Source organism: Scophthalmus maximus, chromosome 8 (genome assembly GCF_022379125.1).
Source record: "Scophthalmus maximus strain ysfricsl-2021 chromosome 8, ASM2237912v1, whole genome shotgun sequence".
NCBI lineage: Eukaryota > Metazoa > Chordata > Actinopteri > Pleuronectiformes > Scophthalmidae > Scophthalmus > Scophthalmus maximus.
The window spans coordinates 13759241-13784413 of NC_061522.1; the positions used below are offsets into that span (position 1 = coordinate 13759241).

Genomic DNA, 25173 nt, shown 5'->3' on the forward strand with positions numbered 1-25173 from the left:
AAGTAATAATTTAGGCTAAAATGTGTACTGACCACAGAAATAACCAGACAGTGATATTAGTAACAACTCTTCTTACCATTCTTTGTAACACATGTCAATACTAACAATGTAAAAACATAAAAAACAACAAATGCCTCTTTAGTTTTTTCTCATTCTCTTACCTTGTCGAGAAAGGTGTTGCGGTCAGAGGGGTCTTTGGAGAGTGCTGAGGGCCGACACATCATGGGCTTGTTCATGCCATTGCTGTAATCAGACATGCCCATGCCCCGCTTATCCAGGTCCGTCTTCTTCTCCAACAGGGCGCCTGGGAGCAGAAAGGAGGATGGCAAAGTTAAAAAAAAACAACAAATTTTTCTTCTAGAAATTGCTATATATTACATTAATCAAACACTACATCTATTGAGTAATTAATGTATGGGTATCATTCCCAGTGAAATCAAAAAGGAGATGAAGCAACAACGTTAAATCGTGAATGAATTAATTCACGTTGATGAACTTACTCATGGCCTGGTCAAGGTTCATGTTGTTGCTCTTTAAAGCCTCCTCAGCAGGGTCTCTCTGTAACACATGGATAAAATGTGCTTGTTAACATTTTTGAATGTTTACTTCTCCTGTAATTGATTGTGTAAATCATCATAAATTTCTACTCACTACAGAAAGAAATTCTTAATTCAAATAAAACATTAATGTGGCACATTTGTGGGGTATATATACCGGAAAACCCATGTCAGTGAGCTGTTTGATGAGACGATTCATGATCCAGGCCTCATCTGGCTTGTTGCTCATCTTCACCTGACAGCAAACAAGCAAAAATATTTTAGTTAATTTGACTAACAACATAGTTCCTTCAAATGTCAAAAATCCCCAACATTAACATCTGCCAGGACATTTATAACACAAGTCAAGTGTGTTCTCAGACCTTGCTTGGGCCTTTCTTGGGTCCATTGCCCCAAGAGTTGCATGAAGAGCTGCTCTCCTGGGAGGTGGGGCTGTTCCACATATCCCCCTCCTCGGTATCCCATTGGCTGCTAGACATGCCCATCTCCTCGCCTCCATTTCCCCAGCCATCTTGCATAGGTTTGGGGCCTGAGAAAGAGAGATCAATCACAGAATGAAAATGTGAGGGAACAATAATAATACATTTATTTGCTTATTTGTTGGTGTTTTAGTATGCATTCAATGCACATTAAGAATACACAATTCACAATTTCAGAGGATGAGTAGCAGGGAATTTTCAACCTGACCACTTGGTCCCACTGTTGCCATTTGAGACTGCACCCCCCCCCCCCCCCCCCCACCACATTCCTCTATCATTTCAAACATTTCAAACCAACAACACAAATACCCAAGACTTACTGAGGCATGGAATTGCTTTAATCCCAGCAACACACTAACAATATCAAAAATCTTCAGAATTGGCACAAACGATAAAGGTCTGAAGAAATCCCTGTTTTTGTTCGCTTAACTGAAGGGTGTTAGTGCACACATACCGAGTGATCATCAGTGTTTTACATGAGTTGTTGTACCACTGACAGAATTTGAACCACAGAGGGAAAAAAAAATGTATATTGTATTAATCTTCCAAATGCCAAGTAATCTGTACCACAAAGACACTATCATGACACAACATTGCAGTTTAGAATGTGTGGTATTATATAGATTTTTGGAACTGTCTTGTACACCAGCACCTATAATACCACTATACTCTGTTATGTATGGCTATGTTATGGCAGTAAAGCAGCCAGAGGAGGTGTGAGCCCAAGGAAGTGACCAACAATCACTGGCACTGAAAATACTCAGGCATCTTGCTACCGTTTGGCAAAGTGGTCCATGCTTTTTTCCTATTGTTGACATCATGCATTGCTGTATCAGCATATATTTATTCATTCATGGGCGTTACCTGGCTTGCAAGGTGCAGAACCTGCGGGTCCATTGGCCCTGCCATAGGGTCCAGAGGACTCGTGGCCACCGTCTCCCCACCCTCCTACCCCCCCTTGGGGCTTGCCCCAGGCAGAGGTACCATTGTCAACAGTTGACGTTGGAGCTGCTGGCTCTCCCCAAGCAGGCTCCGACTTGGGCTGAACACTGGGAAGCTCTCCCCAACCTGGAAGAAAGAGGGTAAATTAGAAAAAAAAAGATGAAATGAAATCTTCTTTCATTTGCAAGATTTATCCTGCAATTAAACCTCATTCCCCTTAAGCCCTTCTTTAAGTACTAAACAATGGAAGAATGCTCCCAAATAGTGTATTTTAGACAGTTGAAAAATCTTTGGTTTCCTAATGCAATGAAATCTGAATTATATCCTTCAGAACTTTAACTGTCTTTCAACCCAAATTATAGTACGCTTATCAAGGTAAACTAAAAACCCCTCGAGCGACGAAACTATGGAAATTTCACAGCAGCTTTTTCCTCACATTATCTTTCAGGCCATCACGAGCTGTAGTGGCATATAACTGTGCTCAACAGAAGTGCGTCTCGAGTCAGTCATGATGTTCTTGGGTGGATGTAGTGCAACTGGCAAACAGCAGAGGGCAATGGTCTCCCAGACAAAAGGAGATAAGAGTGTATAAAGCATTTCCATGTCAATATGCATGGCTTTTGTCTTCACAGAGACTTATTTGAAAAGGCTGCAACACTGAACGGGTATTCTTTTAATGGATTACCGGTATAGAAAACCATCCTAGTTAATTCTAATAGTAAGTTAGTCACTTCATGTGTCAATGAGTGAAAACAACTCTATTTAAGCTTCATCGCTCTATATATTTAATGTTTTAATTATTAAGATTAGCTCTAAAGCAATTACTATCATTAATAAAACATGTTAGATAAGACTTAATGTTTTCCTTGTGGAAAATCAGCCTAATACATACAGTGGGGTCCAGAAGAACCAAGACGAACAAGCAATTTCCAAGACTTTTGGACCACCCTGTTGATACTGCAATTGTAAGATTCTTTTTGCATTTTCAAATAAACAAATATAATTTTAATGGCATACCTGGGTTGGCGAGGGGAGATCTACCCTGGGGGCCAGCACCTGGGTGTGAAGCAGCATTGTTGGTTGACCCATTGTTGTTTCCGTGGTGTTGCAGGTGAGTTGGGGGTTGGCCATGATGGGGATGGTGGTGCATATGGTGAGCGTGATGGTGATTGTTGTTCCCAGGGCTGACTGAGTGATTGTTGTTGTTATTGTTGGGCATAATCATTCCACCATTCTTACTGGGAGGAGGGCCACTGTTGGCTGGGTTACCATTGGGATTGTTGCGATCCCACATGTTGACAGTTTTGTTGTAGACATTGGGATCACCCCAGGTGGATGTCCCATCGTCAATCTCCATCTTCCTGCGAATGGAGGGAGGGGAGGGCTCTTGCCAGCCAGTGGGATCTGTGCCCTGGTCCTGTTTGCTGACATTGCCCCAGTTAGAGGTGTTCTGTTTCACAGAACCAGGACCACCCCAAGAACCAATGCTGCCACCTCCTCCACTGCCAGTACTGCTACTGCTGCTTTCCTGGGGCTTAGAAGATGCCCAGCCTCCCTGTACTGGACCATTGGCACGTGAGGTCTCCACCCAGCTGCTATTACTCACAGCAGGGGCAGACTTGCCCCAGCTGCCTCCTCCTCTATCTCCTCCTCTATCTCCTCCTCTATTTCCACCTCTGGGACTTTCCTTCCATCCACTATTTCCTACATTCCCTCCTTCTCCTTCCCACATGTTGCTGGAGGATCCATTGTTTTTGACCGCTGGATCTCCCCAATCGCCTGTGCTGGGACCATTAGAGCCACCATTACTGCTTCCCCAACCATGGGAGCTTTTGGGGCCTTCTCCCCAGTTAGTAGGCTGGCTTTTCATGGGGCCATCAGCCCACTTTGGTGACTTGTCCTCAGAACCCCAGGATGGCGTACCTCCACTTTTAGGACCATTGGTAGGCAAAGGGTCTCCCCAGCTACTGGTGGTACCATTTGGGGCTTTGCTGAGTGACTGTTGAGGTTCTCCCCACCCTGATCCAGTCTGGATTGGCTGAGGTGGAGGGGGTCCCCAGCCAGAGGATGATGAGTCTTCTGTGTCACTCTTTACCCCAGAACCATGCCTCTGACTGGTGCCAATGTTTGGGTTGATGGTGCCGCCATTGGTAGATGAGGGTCCACCACTAGAGCCGGAGCTTACTATGGTGTCTGAGCTGCTGCTACTCTTCCCATCATCAGAACTGGCTTCTTCCATCTCCCATACTGTGTGCTGTCGAATGGGGGTCTGTCCCCAACCTGTGTTGCTAAGCACCCTAGGGTCCAGGTCCTGCCGTGGTAGCACAGGCGTGTAATCCATGCTGGAGGACCTGTCTCTGTGTTGGGATCGACCTTCACTGCTGTCTCCACTACCGTCACTTGCTGGGGCTGTTCCAGGCTGCTGGCCCCATGAACATGGTTTCTGCTCTTGGCCTGAACCGGAACTACCAGCGTCTACTGAGTCCCAGCCTTTAGATCCATCTCCACCCCCAGAGGATTTTCCCCAATCACCCCAGCCACCACTTCCACTACTCCCTCCACCACTGCCTTGGCGGCCCCAGGCTGAAAGGCCTCCAGAAGGAGTTGAGTCCCAGCCTGAGTCTTTGGGAGAGTCAGCTGTCTTTGTTTCTCCACCACCCCATAAAGAGCTACTTGTGTCCCCATTGAGCTGTGATGATTCAGTGGGTGATTGACCTCCCCAGCCAGTTAATCCATGTATAGGGCTCATAGGCTCCTGCACTTGCTGCTGTTGCTTAGTGTGGTTTGGTCCATCAGTATTAAGGTTAGCAGGGTCCATTTTGAAGGACAAGCTTGCGTTGCTTGACGGTTGTTGACGATCATTTTCGTTGGGACTTATCATGCCACCCCAACCTCCCCCACTATTATCCATGCCTCCAAGGCTCCCGTTTCCCAAGTTTCCATTACCATTAATACCTGGTGGGAGAGATGCAGAGTTGGAGACTCCATTGAGGCCACCACCCTCATGGCCCAGAACAGGCCAGGCTGAAGGGTTTGCATTGGGATTGAGGTTCAAGTTAAAATTGGGAGACCCCCAGTTATTGGGTGCTCCTACTCGACCACCATTCATACCATCTTGTTTCCCATCTGAGCCCCAGCCTCTATTACCAGCTAGTGTGTTGGCTGACCCAGGTCCCGTCATCATGTTATTGTTAGCTTTGAGAGAGGGATAGTGGGCCTGCTGGCCTGCGGCACCTGTGGCCATACTCAGAAAACTACTACTATTTGTGTTTGTGACAGCACTGGTGTCTAGGTCAGAGCTAGCTGAGCTCAATGGGCATTCTGGTGCTGCAGGGCTGCTGGGGTCACTATTGCATCTGATGGAAGGCCAAGTTTCTGTGTCACTTTTGTCAATAATCACTTTGTCCCAGCTGTTGGCACTGGAGGGGCTGTCAACTGGCAATGAGGCTTCCCAATGAGAGGTCTCATACTGGGCACCAGGGCCACTCTGGAGGGATGTGTCTGAAGAGAATGGGAGGGGGAGAACGAAGAGAGATTGAGACAAAATGAGTCAGAATTGATTTGAGACAAAATATATAGACATACAGAAATGCAAGAAATTTCTGTAACTTTAGACTAGACTACATCATGTAATACAGCCTTCGTTAGTACCGTAGACCAATTTTATCATCTTGGTCGGTTAATGCTTGCAATCAGACTTGGCAAGATGAGATGTTCACACTTGCAAGTTCCACAATTCAACACGTAATCAGAGAGCACGGCCAAGCGTGATACATGTCACATCAGCTATGGCATGTGGATATATCCTTCCCTGGTGCAGTCAGCCAAACAGAAACAGGGAAAGAGAGCCCTTGCATTCTTTCCTTTAACCAACTCTCCTGTCTTTCACCTTTACTTTTCACTTATCTTTCAACTTTCTTTCCCACTTCTCTTTTGAATTTGTTTCCTCTTTCCTTACGGATGTTTTTCCCCTTACTTCCTTGTTTTTTCTCTAGGGGCTCTTACCTATAATAGCCTGCTCCCCCATCTCTCTCTCTACCCATGCCTCCCCTTCATCCTTTCTGCCCCTACCCATTTCCTCTCCCTTTAATTTCTCCCCCTGTCCCCTAACACCAAGCAGTGAGAGGCCCATCCGTCTCCATCGTGGGTTTGCTGGCTGGGGCTGTGAAGGGAAGCCCAAGTGGAACGCTGCTCATTTATTGAAATGAAACCAGGACGGCTTCCCATCCATCACTTCCTACGCTCCGCCGGCCGTACTCCTCCTTCAACTACATTGCACTAAGAAATCACAAAATATTTCCTCCAAGCGTGTGTCCATGTGGGTCTAATGGCTTCTCTCTATGTGCATATACATAATACTGCATGTGTATGCGGTGTATGCATTTGATTTAGTATACTTTTATTAAAATCTGGGAGGTAAAGACTATGTAAATCTTGGTCTACTACTTACAGGCTTAAAAGTTTGATCTGCAAATTCAGTATGATGCTACCAAAAACAAGACTTTTCCAACTATTATCTAATCAACATTGTATTGCACCAATTTCATCAGGCAAAAATGCATCCGATCAGAGGGGGGACTAATAATAGACCGAATCGATGCTGTAAAGGGGTATTCAATCAGTGGGAGGCAGCTAATCAATAATCTTATTAATGGTAGTGGTTGAGAGCAGGGTGGCTATCGATTCAGCATGCAAACATTCTTACTGATAGGCCAGCCTGTGTAATGGGCAAAAACACCAATGAGAACTACTGCTATGAATATCAATAGCACACAGACCAACAGAGCATGTGAAGAAAGAACCCATATATTGCAGGAAGTGTTTAGATGAAAGCTAGATATTTATCTGAGTTGTTTTCCTACACTCTGCAAATGTGAAGGATTCAATGGTAAAATATGTCATTGCATGTACAGCATTATGAATTCTATTTCAAACAGCTGCATTAAGCGTAGTTCACTAATGTTGAAATATGAAGATGCAGGCTGTGTTGGTAAAATATTTGCCTTGTTTGGTGATTAGACTGCCGTACCTTCTTTTATCCTACCATTGGCTTCCATCAGATTGTGTCAGTGATATCAATAATAGTTGTCCATCATGAGATAAAGACCCTGTGGTCAAAACAATCTAGTCAGATGAGGGGAAACATCCATTTGGCTGAGGTGTGTGGACACACACACACACACACACACACACACACACACACACACACACACACACACACACACACACACACACACACACACACACACACACACACACACACACACACACACACACACACACACACACACACACACACACACACACACACACACACACACACACACACAGAGGCAGATATGTGGCTTTAAAATACTGTGCAACACGCCACAGTGGCTGTGGATGCAGTTTTTGACTCAAAACACTTATCTCTGCTCCCCAGGCAGCCTTATCACACGTAGTTGTCAGACTGATGGCACACACACAAACACTAGTCTGCAGTCAATTTGAAATCAGTTACACACACACACAACATAACATCACAGCAAATATTATCCTTCACAACTGCTGTACCAGTGCCAGTTCTTTTTGAAAAAAGTTAGAAGTTGTGAGCTTTCAATTGAAAATCCTTTAATTGGACATTGAGGAATAAATTTGGAAGATATTCAAGAGACATTTGTGTTTCATAACAAACTGAAGCAGGAGAGACATTGATATTCTCTTTGTAAGTAGGAAAGTAGTGAACACTAGAGATGTCACAATAAAAACTCATGTGTTTGATTACCCTCCATTTTGTGTTTTGACGTGGGGGAATGGCTTGACTGTGAAAGGAGAATGTCCTGTCTCGACATTTTAAAAGCATTTCAATTGACAAGTATATGTATAAAATAACCCTGCTTGCCACATAGTTGAATGTGTCAAGTGTCTGTGCTTCATGTAAGGATGATTTAGCCCCTTTTTCAAATCTCCTGATTTGGCATATAACTGCTTGCCACACAGTAAAACTTTAAACAAAAGAATGAAATAAAACCCAAACAGCTGATTTTTTCAGTTCCCAGTACAAGCTCTGTGGCTTATTGTTCAAGAAAAACTTGACAGCATCAGTAAAGGCCACTGATGTTACTCTCTTTCTGCTTTTTTCAAGCTCTGTTTTTGCAAGCAAAGGAATGACACCCCCTTGGATCTCCCTCTCTCTCTTTGTCTGAATCTCATTTGCACATTTTGTTTCCAGAAGAGTGTAAAAAATAGGTTATTTTGTAAATAAACCAATGTCTGGAAAGCAGCAATCTGTTTTATCACTCCTCTGACACTATGAACAAACTGAATTTCAACAAAAAACCCATATAAAATGGAAGGGAAAAGGGAAAGACAACAGAGTGACCATTTTTCTACAGCTGGCAACAGAGAGAGAGGAAAATTACCTGAAGAAAGGTGCATAAGGCCACTGAGTGATTACACAGATCCATGCAAGGATGTTAAATGGCACACAACCTCTTAATGTGTCTGCAACAAGCTACCTTCTGTGTGCAGGCATTTGTGTAATAGAAAATGTACATATCTGCCTCACCAAAAATTAAAAAAGCTCTACAATAGGAGCATTTGTCTTAGGACTATTGTACTGGACTATTATATTATACTGTATAAGTTTAAATACTATTGCGTCTACCCTGGTAAATATATATAACAAAAGTATGTTCCTCCTCGATTTTCCTCTTTCAACTCCCTCTACAGACATTCCAACAGAAAGGTCTTGCTGATTCTTGGCAGAGCAGTGATTTGGCAGGGAGACGAAAGCCGGACGAACATGGGACAATGATTTCCATCCACCGTATGCAGTCATGTGTCTGTAATGCGTTGCTGCTTTCATTCTGGTCGCAATTAGGAGGGCGCTCTCTAATAATGCTTTATGAATGAAAGGGGTCAAAAAATAAAAACAAAGGGGCACTGGGATGCCCTTCCAAAAGGAAGCGGGCGGCCCTTTTGTGTGCATGTATGTGTAAGCCAATTCAAGCAGATACAGGCCGTTTTTTCTGCACATAACCTAGAAAAAAACTAAATAATACCAAAAATGTCCTAATGATCAGTACACCAGCAATACTTGTTCTGAAAAAGTCAAACAACTTCAACAAAACACTGAAGCTGTGTGAATTCAGCTTGCCAGGGTAGAAGCAGAAATAAGCAGATGAGCTGATAATGAGGCGAGCTGCCATCATAGAAATGGGCAGGTAGCCAAGAATTAAATGTCTCCCCTCCCCTTTGAATGAAATGAAAGGCAGGGAGAGTAAGAGAAGGAGAGAGTGGTATGGAGAGATGGAGGAAAGTCTGGGGGGAGGGGCTAGTACTTGGAGTGGCAGGGGAAAATAAAGGGGGGCTGTGAGAAAGAAACATGAACAGATTCTTTAGTCTGACAGTGAGCCACAGACAAATCTTGGTGTTCTCAGAGCAGACTGTTTGGTGATACCAGAACCAGAACAGGAGGGGACACTTAGTAGACTTTTGTCACCAAATAAACCCTCTCCATCACTCTTTGAGGGGTGCTTTACGCCCACTCACATCAAAGACGGCATGTATTTGTTTTTCCCGGAAGCATGGTGAAAAAGAAAGACATAGGGAATGGTCACAGGAGGGTTTAAAAAGCTCATCACTCATGCCTGTTTACCTCTGCTTAGGGAAAAGATAATATAGGAGAGTGAGACCAAGGTGACTTCTCTGGTTTCTATCACTTGTGTGCGTATGTGCGTGGGTCACAGCCTGAGTACATGGGGCAATCTATACCTCGCTGGCTTCACTACAGCCAAGTAGTCTTGTGATTATTTGATGGTTTTAAAACATACAAATACCCAAGATCTAAGTGATAGTTATGTTTAAATGTAAGGGACACAGGGAACTGCATTTTCATGAACCCATATCCCATATCAAAAAGATATTTTAAATATTTGTTTCTGCTGCACTCAAAAAAACATCTAACCCAAAGTCACACTCTGTCACCCTTCCATGTTCAGCATTGAACTTAAATGAAAAATGCTCAAAACCCCAAGCGCGTTACCTGCACATCAAACAGGGCTCAAATGAAAGGGCCAAGTGTTTAACAGCAAGCAGCTGAGTGCCTTCTGGCAACATGCGCTGTCTGGGTGACCAGCAAACAGCTGTTGGGCTGCAGTTCCCACAGTCTTAAGAGACCCCCACTCCAGCACCTGCTACTGGGGAGCATGTCTGGACGGTTGCTGGCTGCTCCGGACTACTTAATGGTCCCCAGTCAGCTGGAGAGACGGGGACGGTGGGTGCAACAGAGGGAGGGGGAGCAGGCGGGGGTCTCTGTCTGGTGTTTGGGACAATTAAATGGGGTTGGTAGAGTGAAGGATAAGCGGGAGCGCTGTCAATGCCCTTGAATATAGAGGGGCTTGGCTCTCAGAATTTGTGGATAGGGTGGAGTGTGTATGGATAGCTTGTAGGAATGCAAAACACATTTTGCACAAATTAAATATGGACCAAAAAAATGGGTCAGAAGAAATACATGTAACCACCTTAGGACATCTTCCAAATAATACTGCAGTACTGCTGGCTTATAAACCAACATGTGCGTGTGTGTGTGTGTGTGTGTGTGTGTGTGCATATGAGCCAGCTGGCCTGCAAGGCAGATAGATCTGAGAGGACACAACTAGGTCAGTGTTCGTACTGCTGCACAGCCACTGCATCTATGCACATGTGTTTGTTTGCATGTGCACGAATGCAAAAGTGTTTGAGTATCTGAGTGAAGGAACTATCACGTCCCATTGCTTTAGGCAACAGTAACCTCACCACAGAGTTCAGAAATGTGTCCTTAAAACAGAGTTCCTCCCTCACTCACAGTTACACCGAGGAGGAAAACTTTTTTTCCTGTATTCTTGAAGGCAGTGAACAAAACAATATACAGAAATAATTTATTTTCTTACGCATGGTGGTAATGTTCTTGACTTGATGATTAGTTTAATTAATTAATAATTAAACACATTTGTAAATGTGTAGTCTGGCAAAAATAGAAGATATGCATGAATACGCTTCTATTGCCATCTAATTTCCATGTTAGATCCCTTATGTTTTAACAAGCACACCCTCAGCTACCGGAATGGTTACTTATGAAATTCAAAATTATTTCTCAAAGTCTTTTACCACAAAAGTTATAATATTAAGAGTAAATAGAGGGAAAGGGTTTAGGATTCAATTATCAAATGCAGAGCAGTAGGTTTAACTACAGTGTCCACTATCTAAATTATGTATGCCAGAATAATTGCAACCACCGGGCCACTAGCTTGAGGCTATTAGCTGCGCAGGCTGGAGAGAACAGGCTGTAGATGGGGGGCGCTTCAGGACAAAATGAGAGGGAAAGGAGTTGGAAACCCAGCCAATGGCTATTCTGCCACAGGGTGTGTTGTACTGAGAGGCCCCTGGGAAAATCAGGGTGAGGTAAAGGCCAAACATGACAACAACTGCCGGACTAGGACAATAATAAGGACATTGCAGGTTAATTACACTTATCCAGGGGATTTTAACTTGTCTTGAGACCAAAGGAGAAACATGTTCTTTTAAATCTCAAGGCTTAGATATGTTGCCTCTCTTGTGAGTTATGCCTGGAGCCAAATTTAGCTCCTGGCTCACAGATGAAGGAACCCTGCACTACATGGCTGAGCAAAGAGAGGGAACATCACAATAATGAAAAAAAATGGTTTCTGAGCTAATAATGGGGAAAAGATGCACCATTAAAAAAATTATTTCAATTATGTTTGAATGCAGTTTGTGAAAGACTTAAAGAAATGGCTAAGTCACATTTATCATTGATTAGTAAACTGCAGAGAGACACACCTTAAAAAGCCACATTGAACTAGTGTGCTAGTATGTGGACTAGTAAATGAGACACAATGTGCATTCACTGACGGGCTACACAAACTTTAATCATGCAATGGGCTGTAGTTCTTTGCTGACTAGTAGCCATTAACCACAGCTGCTGCAGATTTGTTTACCGAGAGCCGGGCATCTTACCAGCAAATCTTGAGTCAGTAATGAAAAGGCAGCACAAGGCAGCAAAGGAGCATTGATGATCAAGAAAGAAATGAGGGAAGAGAGGCCGAGAGAAGAAACAAAGATGTGAGCAGATGCTCATGCTAGCTCTTGCTCAAAGCCTTAAACATGAAAACGTTGCGTAGTGTGCTAAAGAGATCATCCTTGCATCTATGCTTTCAAAACTACAGCAAGTCATGTTTGAGGATGCAAGAGGACACCATCTTTGTGTCAGTGTACCTCATAATATGATCGCATTACAGGCAAAAAACAAAACATAAAAACCCTTAGAAAGGATTTATTAAGGAAATGATGAATAATAAAATCTGTGTGTGCACATGACCCATTACTTGCATACAAACACACACAAGCCAACACACCTCAAGGCAGGTTCAGTATTGGCGATCTTTGGGGTCCCTGATGAGTTATTCAAAATGCTACCACTTGCGACAGAGGTCTAAGAGTGTGAGTGTGTAAATTGCGGGTCAAGAAAAAGAGTAAGCAGTGTGATTCTATCATGTTATATTTGTCACACAAAATTGGAAAAAAATCACACTGAAATTTTGCTAGAAATGCAGCCAAAATACAGCCAACATGCACATGTAAAAATGTAAAAAAAAATTAGAAACTAATTGAATGAAGTTGTATGCTGGGATAATTTGCACACAGCCACCACCCAAAAGCTATAAATTAAAAGAAGATCAGAATTCTATTTCAGGCTATTTTTTTCTTTTTTACTATACTCAACACAAACCTGGGTGGCGTTTGCCCGCAGTGGACGTGGCAGAGTTTGGGGTAGTGCTGCTGATACTTGTAGAAGAAGAAGAGTAAGATGAGGAGGAGGAAGTGGAGGAGAAGGAGAGGGTCAGAGCGCTGAAGGCTCCTGCAGGCAGCGGCTGGCCTCTCTTCAGTAGCTGCTTGTGCTCCTGCTGGCGGAAGCGTGGGGGCACCTCTCTGGGCGGGTAGCGAGCACTGGCAGAGGACAACTGGCACTGCTGCTGAGGGGGAGTCTGAGTCGGGAGCTGGCTACTGGAGGAGGCGCGCTTGCCATTGCCAGAAGAAGAAGAAGAGGAGGAGGAGAGGGGCAGCGTAGGGCTGGCAGGGTGGAGGTGGTGGGGTGGGCCGGGGCTGGGCTCTGGCACTGGATGGGTACAATACACAGGCACACCAGCATACACACACAAAAAGACACAAGCAGGTAGCAAGGTATTAATGTCTGGGTTAACTCACTATCAGTTATTCATTTAACAGAAATTATTTGGCAGGGTAGTGCTGACAGGAGACAACTGGTGACAAAAAAACCTAAATGATTGAACTATTTTTTGAAGCAAGTCTTGATGTTGAAATATCCGTTGGCTTCTATATAGTGAGGTATTCCGGAATGTTAGTTCAATTTAAACTTATATTCCTTGATAACCCAAACTATGTTGTTTTTTTATATTACATTACTATGAACTGCACATGTGGTGACAGCAGATAGAAGAGCCATCAAATTCCTATCTTTAGGGTAGATCTTCAAAGCGAGAGGCAGGCGTGCTTTACTTTACACATATGCTCAATTGGTCTCGGTAAACAGTTTTCTGGGTACTGCATTTTCTTAATAGTGCTAAGCAGGTGTTCATTACAAATAAACAACATTGATTTAAATCCTTTTGTCTCTGTCGCTGCATTTTGATGTGGACTATCCCTTTAAGTAAACTGCCACATGCAGCCTGTTGCTGAACATATGTTGCTGCCCCAGACACACTCTATGAAAAGGTCATATTTTTTCTGCTGACTGAACACAGACACACAAACACATGAAGACACAACCTTTCCTCTTCATTACTCTCGCTCCCACACACACACACACACACACACACACACACACACACACACACACACACACACACACACACACACACACACACACACACACACACACACACACACACACACACACACACACACACACACACACACACACACACACACACACACACACACACACACACAGAGAGAGAGAGCACCCTGTTGCACACAGATAGCCGGTTTCATACTGGCTGCTACTAGCTAGTAACCTAAAGAGCCGCTGTGAATGAAAATGTCTCTGTCCATGGGTAAATGCGTGATGAATAGTTGGTGGTGTTGTTTTCTGTTGTCCCTGGACAGATATGACTCTTCTACCCAACAGCTGAGATTGCTTCCACTCAAGGGAGGCGAGACAGAGAGAAATACATTTTTGTGCATCTATCATTCAAACAATCTTTTTGAATAAGGGAAATAAATGGAATAGAAATAATTAGTTAAAGCTACAGTCTTTCCAGTAGAGAAGTTTAAACTACACCTATAGCAGTCCTGCACTGCAGTATTGACAATTAACCACTAAGTGACACACAGAGGGAAAATGCCGCCACGCTGGAGGTTAAATAAATTTTACGGAGAGCAGAGGTATTCACTCTGCCTGCCAAGAGCCCATCATCTAAGAAGCATTGCTAAAACAGAGGCCCTCTCAGGGAGAATAGCACCAATCCAGATGGCTGCCTCCCTGCTGACACAGAAAGAGCAGTGACATGTAGGAAACCTGAAATTGCACTGACACAGACAAATTCAAAACACAACACCTCTGAACCGAGAGAGCTCTTTTTTTTCATTGGCGTCGTTCTTAGACGCACTTTCCTATTGCATCTTTGTAGAAGAAGAAAAAAGAATGCATTGTGCACGCATTCACGCAAACACTTTCGACGTGGTCTGCACCCTCTTCCACTATTGAGACAGTAGTCAAACACATGCAGAAAGAGGGAGGGAGAGGAAGAGCCTTTCCCCCTCCAGCATTATCTGATTGGTTGTTGGCCTGGACCTGCAGCTGGTGACGCACATCTGATTTTCAGCTTGGCCCGCCTGACACCACCTCGGCCAATCAGATACCAGGAAGGTAAAACCACGCTGCCCCCCCCCCCCCCTTTCCTGTACGTCCTCCCCATTCTGTTTGTAATCACCCCCTCCTCCTCTGTCTTTCCATCAGAGGATTGCTCCTCAACCCTCTCTCCCTCCCTTTCTTTTTCTGTATCTACCCTTCTTTCAGCCTGGTGTTCTCTGCTTGCTATGTCATTTTCCCTCTGGGCCTTTATCCACATTGATCCCTCATCACTTGGATGTCTGTCTTTTTTCTCCCCCATCTTGTTTCTGTCTCCCTACCTTTCCACCTGCCTGTTCAAATCCTCCAGTTCCCCACCTCCAAGTCTCTACCCTTCACCCAACATCTCTCTCTACTTTGCTTTCTATTCATCTATTCCAACTCGAATTTTTCTACCTAGAACACATTTTTTGCTCCAGCCTATATCTTTCTCTCTCTCTGCTGCAAGGTAGTAACAGACTGTTAGCTTTTAAGGAGAGCAGAAAGATTAAACTTAGTTTTAGTTCCTGCCATCAAAAAGGGCATGAACTACAGAAACTACAAGGATGCAGGTATACAAAATTCACTCATATTAAAAGCACATGTTGCTAGCGAGGGAATGTTTTTGAAATTGACAAGTCACGAAAAAAAACTAATAATGCCTGTATTGACTAATTGTTTTTGGTGTGGTTGTGTACAAAACCACAAAAAAGTGTCTCTCTCCCGCTTTGCACGTCTTTTTTCTGACAAAATCAGTCGCACAACAGTTTGCCGTCTCAAACAGAGTCACTCTTTTTTGCATGCGCAGACTATGATGGAAACATTGTAGAGAAGTGGGGAAATTCCTCAGATGAGTTTGTCTGTTAAAGATTAAATTAGAAAAGTGAAGAGTATGCTCTTTCCACTCACTGCCAGAGAAAGGTAATAAAATCCACAGAGTAAATTAGTGAAGTTGCAAGTTATGCGTTTGAACTCGAATGACTAACAGCTTGGAAGACACAGGGTTCCTCTGCTTATGAAGCATTGTAGGTTTAGTTTTGTTTTTTTATGACTACTGAGCTCAAACATATTTCATATTTACAGATTGCTTTTCAAAGAAAGTCAATTGACTGTTTAATTATGTTACACAAAGGGTGGTATCCAGACAGAAATTATTTAATCCTTTGTGTTCACCCAAGAGACAAAGTGTCAACCACACCGATTCCATCAACACTGGCTGAGCAAGAAAAACCTAGTCAGTTTCTTTGACCAGGAACTGTCCAACAATAACTAGCATTAATAGCTTTTATATAGTATCTTGATAAGAAGGCGGCACCTAACACAATATATGTATAAATATATAAATATATATATTCAAAATTAAAAAGACTAGTGCTGAAATTATCTCTGTACCATCTTGGCAGCACTAAATATGTGAAACTCAGCGACAGTTGTGTTGTGAAAACCAAATGATGTGATAGTGACCTTGGTACCACTAGCTGAACAGAGCCAATTAAAGAGGCATTTGTAGTGCAAGTGCACTGTAAATTCTATTAAAACCACTCTCTGCAACCTTGCACCAAACTTTTAATTACAGCCCTTACTCCCACTAAATGGTTAATTACATACAATGAGACAGAGAGGGAGAGAAAGAGCAATAGCTGAAGAATAGAGGACAAATGAGCATTGATGAAGAAGAAAAAAACCTACAAGGAAGAGAGAAATACATGAAGGAATCAGATGCAGAGTTTTAAAACCATGACCACAGCATTATGGGCAAGAGGGGTATGTGTTAATGTAAAGGACAATTGTGATTGGTTCCCTGAGCCCAGTGCCAGGCAGCGCAGGTTCCCACATCTCTGCTGCCTATTGTCTGCAGAGCCACTTTATTATGCAGCCATGTTTACAGAGTGGGAGGGGATGGACACAACACAGGGCCCTATATGCCGGACACAATGCTGCATCTCTTAATCCAGTAAGAGCCATGAGCTAGGAAAGAGAAATGTGGTATGTTTTAAGGTAGATTTGAATTCATGCTACTTTAAGTGTTGTTTTTAAAAGGTAAAAGGCATTGCATCAAAATAAATATGGAAGCAGACGCAATTATAGATGGGTTTCGGTGGGTGCATGAACTGAGGTCATGACCTTTTTCTATGTCACTCTTCTTCTGTAGATTCTCTTTTGAAGCAGATTTGGGCTCGTCGCTCATTTAAGCATCAATGTGCCTGCTCCCTCTTCCACAGAAGTAGTTACTCATTACACTATCCAATGCTTTGATCTATAATCCTCACAAGAAGTGACTATATTCACTAAACACATTACAAATCATTTCAATGGAGGGAAGCAACATTTATACATTTTGCAGTCTGTTACTGTGAAACATTTCCAGTAAACAAGTTCAGTAAAGAGGGCATTTGAAGCCTATTGCAACTGTGAGAAACATTTTAAGTGACTAATGTTGGAACTACAGGAGCATATGGACATGAGACTTAGTTGTTGTGGTATGGTAACCAAGAGGACCCATATGCAACATACGTGCATGTGTTTATGCACACAAGAGAGGGTCAAGTGGGTGTGTCTCAATCAAGAAAAAAAGACAGCCACTCCCTTACTCACACACATAAAAAAAGGGAAAATTTCTCACCCCTCCTATAATGGGACGTTGCTATAGAGACTGACGGTTGCTTAAAGTGACTCCCTTTGCCTCTTGTGGCCGCCTGGTGCCTCCTGTGACCTCTTCCCATATGATGCCTCTCTAACCCTCTCTCTCTAATTAGTGGCCCCACCCCCTTTCCATGCCAGGCTCCCCTTTACTTTCGCTCAGGTCTAAGTTGCTCATCTCAACTGTGCCACAGCTGTCTGTTTGGATTATGACAGAGCTGCACCAACAAACCCATTCTAGCTTTTTTAGCACTAATGGTAGCTAATTTTGTCTCTGGATAAATCGCCTTAAAGGGATCGTGCTACAAGTTCATCTGAGGTCAGAGCGGGAGAGCAACCACTGCCTGATAATATACATACCTTTTGAAATTGATAAGATATGTAACATTACGTAAAACAAATGCAAAAAAAATTAATTAACTTCAAATTAACTTTTGAAGGCTGACAACCAAAGGAGAAACTTTGTCCCCCACAGTTAGAATTAGAGCATAGGGAACCCTCAAGTTCCACTCATCTGTGGTCCCGTAGTCTTCATAATATGACAAAAAAATTTAAGTTATTATAAACTTACACTACATGTAACTACAACAACTTTATTAATTTAAATTTATTGGTAGAATAAAATGGTGTTCGGAGCATTCACTTTCTCTTCTCTGGGGTTTAACTGCCATTTGACAATGGCCTGAGGGAAGAGGGAGGACACCCCCCCTTATATAATATAGGCAGTCATTTAACATTTTTACACATATAAATATCCAACCACGTTGCCGACAAATCAGAGGCTGAATTGTCATTCATTTCAGCTGAGCTGCATCTTATTAATCTGCCTGATATTTGACACGAAGCAGCTCACTGTTGGGGGAGGACGAGATGATGGGGGAGGGGCAAGTTGCACTGAATGTGCTCACTTGTCAGCAGCTCACGAGTGATTATACAACAGAGAGGAAAGCATTGTTTAAGTTTGTTTCCTCTCTCACTCTGCACCCGTCTCTCCAACCATCCCTCACTCTCCTCTAGCACTTGACATGCATGCGACGTGGGCACACAGGGGGTAGAGGAAAGACAATTATGCGTGGCAGTCATAAATCCACAGGACGTAACTCACAAGCTATTCACTATTAATTCATTGAGTGTTTGTAAATGTGGTTAACACAAGAGAAGCGCAGCCCACACGCTCAAGTAAATTAGCCTCGATTCATGAAATTCCCTTTCTTAAGTGTTGACGCAATTAATAACATGTGAAATTTCAGATTAATCCGATACAAATTATACGACACACTCCTGTTTGTGTGCGTCTCTTGCCACTTTGACAAATATAATACTGTTATCACCTTGGTGACACCGTATAAAATATAATTCTCAGATGCAGGCGGGCATATTTAGTGGACTTGAAATGGGCAGAAAATTATTGGAATATGGGAATGATGCACTGTGGTATTACTTAACCTGTGTGTAGCCACCTTTATCGTGAATTACATTTGTGTAACTTCCTGTTTTGGCCATATTTTCCCATGACTTCAATAACAAATGTGTGTGTTTATGTATGCATATGCTTCGAGACACCATGGATGGTGTATTATTGCTATGGTTGTTCATATTCGTTTAATATAAATGTATCATGGGGACACACATTCTGCAGCTTGTACACTTTTCATGCACTCCTCTCTGTGTGTGGGCGTGCGTGCTTCTTGGCATGTCCTTTTTTTTGCCAAGGCTGGTAGATATGTGTAGCAATCAAACTGACTGATTGTGATTGCAGCGGTGGCGGAGATCGTGATGAAGCTGCATGTGTGCTAAGGGTGAATAATCAGCATCCCTCTGAGGTAAAGGGGATGAGGGAGGGAGGGTCCTGCATCAGAGGTCCAGCTTGAATGTGTGGGGGAGGTGGGTGAGGGGAGTGGGACTCCTGCATCCTGCAACCCTACGTTCGGTGAGGCTCCATGCTTAATGGGGGCCAGAGAAGTTAATTCCACTGCGGTGAAGCTTTATCTCATTTTCATACAGATGAACGCGCCGGGCCGAGATCGATTACCGCAAACAAATTGAAATGCCTGGGACCAAGGAGGCCCAGAGAGAAAAGCAGAATAAGCTGGTGAGGATGGGGGGAGGTGGTACGCATGTGTATGTGTCTATGAATTTCTGAGAGTGTATAAGGAAGGCAGAATTCACTGATATGGATGGAAGACACAAATCACTACTGCATTCTGATTTTCTCCCAAGCTGCATATACACACACCTATTATTTAGTGTCACGCATGAAAACTCAACTCATTCCACTCCATGCCACCTTCCCTTTAAAAAAATATTGCAGATGGGACGCTATGAGCAAACAGAGCCCCTGATGCCTCGCAGAGCGATTAGTCTTAAAGCAAGTCCTCTTTTCCAACTACTTTCTTCATCTTTCTGTCTGCATGAGTACCCACTACGTACACACAATCAGTTTCTCATTCAATGTCCCCTTTTCTCTCTATCTCTCATTAAACATAACATAAAATAAATGTCCATGTCATTAGTCCTCTATATCAGCACTGTTATTGACTCCCAATGGTCATTTTTGGCACTCATCTAAGTGTTCCCTGCTTCATTACTTTCTTTCCTCCCTTTCCTTCCTCCATTTTTGCTTTTATCTTGCCCCAGAACTCCCTGTTACACATTCTTCTTCTTCCTCTCCTTTCCTTCCTCCTCCTAAGTCGTGCTTTCTTCCATGCAGCATTTTTGATATTCCCTCACTGACTCTTAGCATTTTCTTTGCTGATGCTGCCAGCAAACGCTTGGTGTAGCGCAAACCCACACTTGCGCCGCTGACTCGGGTACAGAAGAGCTAAAACGACAAAAGGTGTCAGAGCCAAGAGACACAAAGCTGTATAGAGAATCCCCAGCTCAGAGTGTAGGACATTTATTAAATAATCCTTTGGCCCATGTGTACTGCCACCACCTGACATCAACCACAAGCGTCTCCCAGCTCCTGGTCCCATCCATCATGCTAATCCTCTATGTGCATCAAAAAGAACTCACCATGCAATTTGTCAGCCAACAAATCCAGCTAGACAAAGAGTATTCATTCTCAGAGAATGTGCCCTATGTAAATAATGGCACCGTTGCTGCACACTATAAAATCGGTTTGCCCTCCCCTTATGTTCTCTGTTGCTGAAGAACCCTTTGTTTATACATAGTGAAATGTTGAGAATTTCCATTAAGTTACATCCAAGTGCAAGAAAAGTGCCATTAAATGTTTATTCATATCAGAGGCACATAACTTTGGAAATGTAATAGTGATAGTAGAAGCCAAGGGACAGGGGAGCGAAACACAGGGAGGGTAATTAAATAAGCTGGTCAGAGTTCAAGACAAGCTGTGGTAACCTTTGTTAAACCCCAACAGTTACACCCAGATGGCCACACTGCTGCTCAAAAGTGGGGGAGGATGGGCACGTGTGCTAACAGGCACAGCAAGATGATTTGAAGCCACCCACCCTGAATTTTGCATTAGTTGCATCATCTCCAACTATAAATGTAAGAATCACTCAAGTGAAAATGCCAAAAAAAACTGGGTTGATCTGTGTGATAAATAGAAAAGGACTCCAGTCTCGGAACACAGGACACAGAGGAAAGGGCCAAAGGAGACGGAGATGCTTGCTCATTGTCCTGTCATATATATATATATGCCACACTTAACTCTAGGGTCTAAATCTATTCATAAACCATAAGTAGAGAAAACATGACCAAACAGATGTTTATACTTCTCTTCTGCAATTGACAAATCAAATGAAAGCAAACAGCAGAAATACCACATTGTATATCGTTAATGTGTCACTATGAAAATTTTCAGATTTACTAGCTAAACACACAGAAAATCCATTTTAGCTTCTTAAGAGAGCACCAAGGGCACAAGAGGACACGGTTTTTCCAATGCCACTCTCTACAACTCAGCTGAACTCCATGCCCTCCTTTTATCTCACTATTTCTCTCCCTTCCCCCATCCTCCCATCCCCCTACCAACACCGCACTCAGTGCTGTCTGGGTGCCCTTTCGCTTCACTGCCTGGTGCTGTGGGCGCACTGGGCGTCACTCCGCATCATTGTCACACTATGTACTTGCGCTGCTGTGTGTGTGCATCGGAGAAACCGAATTAAACGGCACAATTGTGCACGCATGTGCAAACGGTGTGTGAGTCCATCTGTGTACAAGAACACTAAATGATGTGTGTGTGTATAATGCATGAATAATTCGTGAGTATGCTTTAACAGGTCAGTGTGTGTTAATCAGTCATGATTAATGTATATCAGTATAGTGAATGTTGTTTTGGAAAATGAAATGAGGATGATAAGAGGGTTGTAGGGAACTTGATCATGACACTCACCTTTGGGTTTCTGATCAGCAGCCTGCAGAGGGGGAAAGAGAAATGCATGTTGGAACTGAATACTCAAAGACCGATGGTTAACACTCATCAAACCGTAATACAAATAAAATGTGTTATGAAGAAACCAACTGCTTTACTCAACAGGAGTGTTAGCAACTACAGTGATTCAATCTTTTCAAGTAATTTGTTCAGAATTAACTGAAGATGTCAGTCAGAGTCGGTGGGTGTTTGTTTACTAGAAACTTACAGGCTAAGCTCCAAAGACTCAGCCGATATTATATTTAATTTAAGGAGAAACAATGATTAGAGGAGACTTATTGACGTTAGTTGACAGTAGGCCTATCACGATAATTACATTATCGACTTATTGTACGATACATCAACATGAACTCGATCATTTCTATTGACCTCGAGGCACAAATGTGTAGAAGAAGAGTGCAGAGATTCACAAACACAGACAATGACCAATAGGCGTTGGCTAAAAGCTCAATGATTCAGTTTTCAAGACAAGACAATAATATTGTTTATGTCAATAATGTCTCGCCTAATAATCGTCTGACAAAAAGTAGTTATCGTGACAGGCCTAGGTGACACAAAAATTATACGCTTGATCGCATGCATGATTTTTACTTTCACCTTTTTCTGAGCAGTGTCCTTCTTTGTCTTTTCTTCTTGTTTTTTCTTTTTCCTTTCTTCCATCAAATGGTTCTCTTTCTTCTGTTGCTGGCTTCTCTTAGCTGTCCAACAAAAAGAGGGAAAAGAAATGATAGATTCAGCTCGACTGCTTAGTGTCTGTCTCCTTTTCATAGTTAAAACTCAACTCAGTCACATTGAGATAATCAAATTCCAGACTGAAATGCACAATAATGCTGACACACGTGCGCACGCGCACACGCACACACAAAAACACACCGCATATACATTTTCAACCCCTTTCCTTTGATCCATGAGTGAGACAGCCAGTGTCTGGAAAACTTTTCCATCCACAATCATCACTTCATACAAAAATCATGGCAGGCACTTCTGAGGAACACTTTCCCCCATGGTCAAAAACTGAAATGGAGACGATGGAGGGGGGTACAAAAAAGGAAAACGAAAAGAAACAAGGCACACATGTGAGTTTGAGAGAGAGATGGCGGCAGAGTGAAGGCCAGTGTAAAGAGGGCTGGTTTAAAGACAGCAGAAAATGTCAGGACAACAAAAAGGCAAGGGATTAAAAAGACTTAAAGGGAGAAAATGTAAAGGCCGACAGGCTGAGAAAATAAGACACAAGGTCTTTTTATTTATTTATTAGAACTGTTTTCAGTGGGCGTAAGTCGAACTAGCTAGATATCTAGCTGGGGGAAAAGGAAAGGGCCAGGGAAACTAAGTGCTTCATTTGAGCCTGTTTCCTTTGGCTCAGCCTCAGTGACAGCCCCTGGAAAATAAGAGAGGCTATAGGGACTGAATGTGTGTGCGCTCTTAGTCCGCACTCATCGCAATGGACACTAATCTATAATACAGCTCTAGGACATATCAGATCAATCAGACCACTCTCTAAATTGTGCAAATAAATCAATCATCTCCAAGTCATAATGGATTTCTACTTACTTAAGGTAAGTAGAAATAAGTAATAATAAGTAACACACACACACACACACACACACACACACACACACACACACACACACACACACACACACACACACACACACACACACACACACACACACACACACACACACACACACACACACACACACACACACACACACACACACACACACACACACACACACACACACACACACACCTTGTACAATGAGCCATTGTGCTTCACTTGTGAACTGGGAGGACATGACTTTCTCACAAACTCTTTCCCCACTGCTCAAGCAATATGTTGAACTTGCTGCCAGCTCGACATCATGTCACTCCCCATATGGCAGAATAGCACTCAGTCAATTTCATATTGAATTTTAATTTTACTTTAAGTTTGCAAGTATTGGAGATATCAAAACCTTCCATTTACTAATTGGCATCTGTTAAACTTTGAACAGATTCTTTGGACAGTATTGAAGCTTCTAATACAAATAATACTTGTAAGCATAATATATGCTTAGAATATGCTGGTTCTTTCTGTAGTTCTTTCTGGTTCTCCATACAATAATTTAAATCAATTGTTGAGATACTGCTGATTAGACAAAGTAAGCAAATTATTTACCCCTGGGGCTGAGAAATCCACTTGACGTTTTCCACTAATTTTATACATTTTAAAAAGAGAGATTTTATTTGATCACTTGAAACAAAGAAATTGACAGATTGATCAATAATGAATTGAAACCCTGGTGTTGATCATGTAAACTGTACCTGACAAAATACAAAATTTGTCTACAAATTGCCTGGATATGAATCAGAATTTGAATCTATGAATGAATCATACTTCTCATAACAGAGGATTAATGAAGGACCTGCGTCCCACTGGCAGAGTAAGGGAGCTGTCAATCAGACTGACAGAAGAGGCCTCACAGAGACTGTCGGATGGTGAGGAAATATCTCCATATAGCAGTCAGGGGGAGGAAGAGAGTGAGTGAGTAGGGAGGGAGGGGGGTGGGGTTAGAGAGATTGAATAGTATGTTTAGAGCCCAACCCTAGTAAAGACTGACAAACTAGTGGCCATGGCAGTAGGTAAAAATGGAAAGTGAAATCCCCAGGACACCATTTACTTCTGCATCTGAATTTTCACTTCCTCATTCCACATTTGTCCTTTCATTCTCACTTTTTCTCCAACATTCACACACTCACAGTCATACTGAGCGGATTGTGTGTTTTCACTGTGCCACCTCAGCAGCTAGGGGAGGGAAGCCACCAGGCTGTCATTTGGGTGAACTTCTACCTCCAATCAAAAACCTCCCGTTATCAAATTCCAAGCATACCATCAAAGGCCAACAGATAGAAAACAGATGATGAAAAGCATCAGCAATCAGGAAACAGTGACACAGAAACGGAGGATTGAAGGGTTTACGTCTTTGAACTCTTTGCTTCAGTTTTCTTTTCCGATCGGTTGCTAGTGACAGAGCCTCTCCACAACAGCTGACTGGGTCATCCTGATGGTCTCACCTTTTAGGCCCTAGATGATTTGTAGATCTGCCCTATCTGGTTACCACTGCTGTTGCCCCACATGGTTGGGCATATTGGGTCAGGGGGTAGAAATAACAATGGACACCAGACCTTCTGCACAGTGATATGTATTTATTATATAACTAATTTCCCAAGTGTAAATAATATTAACAATTTTTGTTGGTAATTATTTACTGTAATGTTGGTCTGGGA

The 25173-nt window shown here is 42.9% G+C and overlaps 1 protein-coding gene across 6 annotated transcripts in view; it reads right to left on the reverse strand.

The window, feature by feature from the left end:
* tnrc6c2 (trinucleotide repeat containing adaptor 6C2) overlaps positions 1 to 25173 on the reverse strand; it is a 45577-nt gene that overhangs the window by 12136 nt on the left and 8268 nt on the right. For 4 of the 6 annotated variants that reach the window (XM_035637946.2, XM_035637944.2, XM_035637948.2 and 1 more), the window contains exons 2-10: positions 22501 to 22601; positions 21865 to 21886; positions 12747 to 13133; positions 2996 to 5479; positions 1901 to 2104; positions 920 to 1086; positions 715 to 792; positions 501 to 558; positions 162 to 304 (exon numbers count right to left, since the gene is read on the reverse strand). In XM_035637946.2, coding sequence (XP_035493839.1) covers positions 162 to 304; positions 501 to 558; positions 715 to 792; positions 920 to 1086; positions 1901 to 2104; positions 2996 to 5479; positions 12747 to 13133; positions 21865 to 21886; positions 22501 to 22563 — 3606 coding nt within the window. In that variant the 5' untranslated portion in view covers positions 22564 to 22601. The remainder of the gene's footprint in view (positions 1 to 161; positions 305 to 500; positions 559 to 714; positions 793 to 919; positions 1087 to 1900; positions 2105 to 2995; positions 5480 to 12746; positions 13134 to 21864; positions 21887 to 22500; positions 22602 to 25173) is intronic. The other 2 variants (XM_035637950.2, XM_035637945.2) reach the window with 1 other exon arrangement.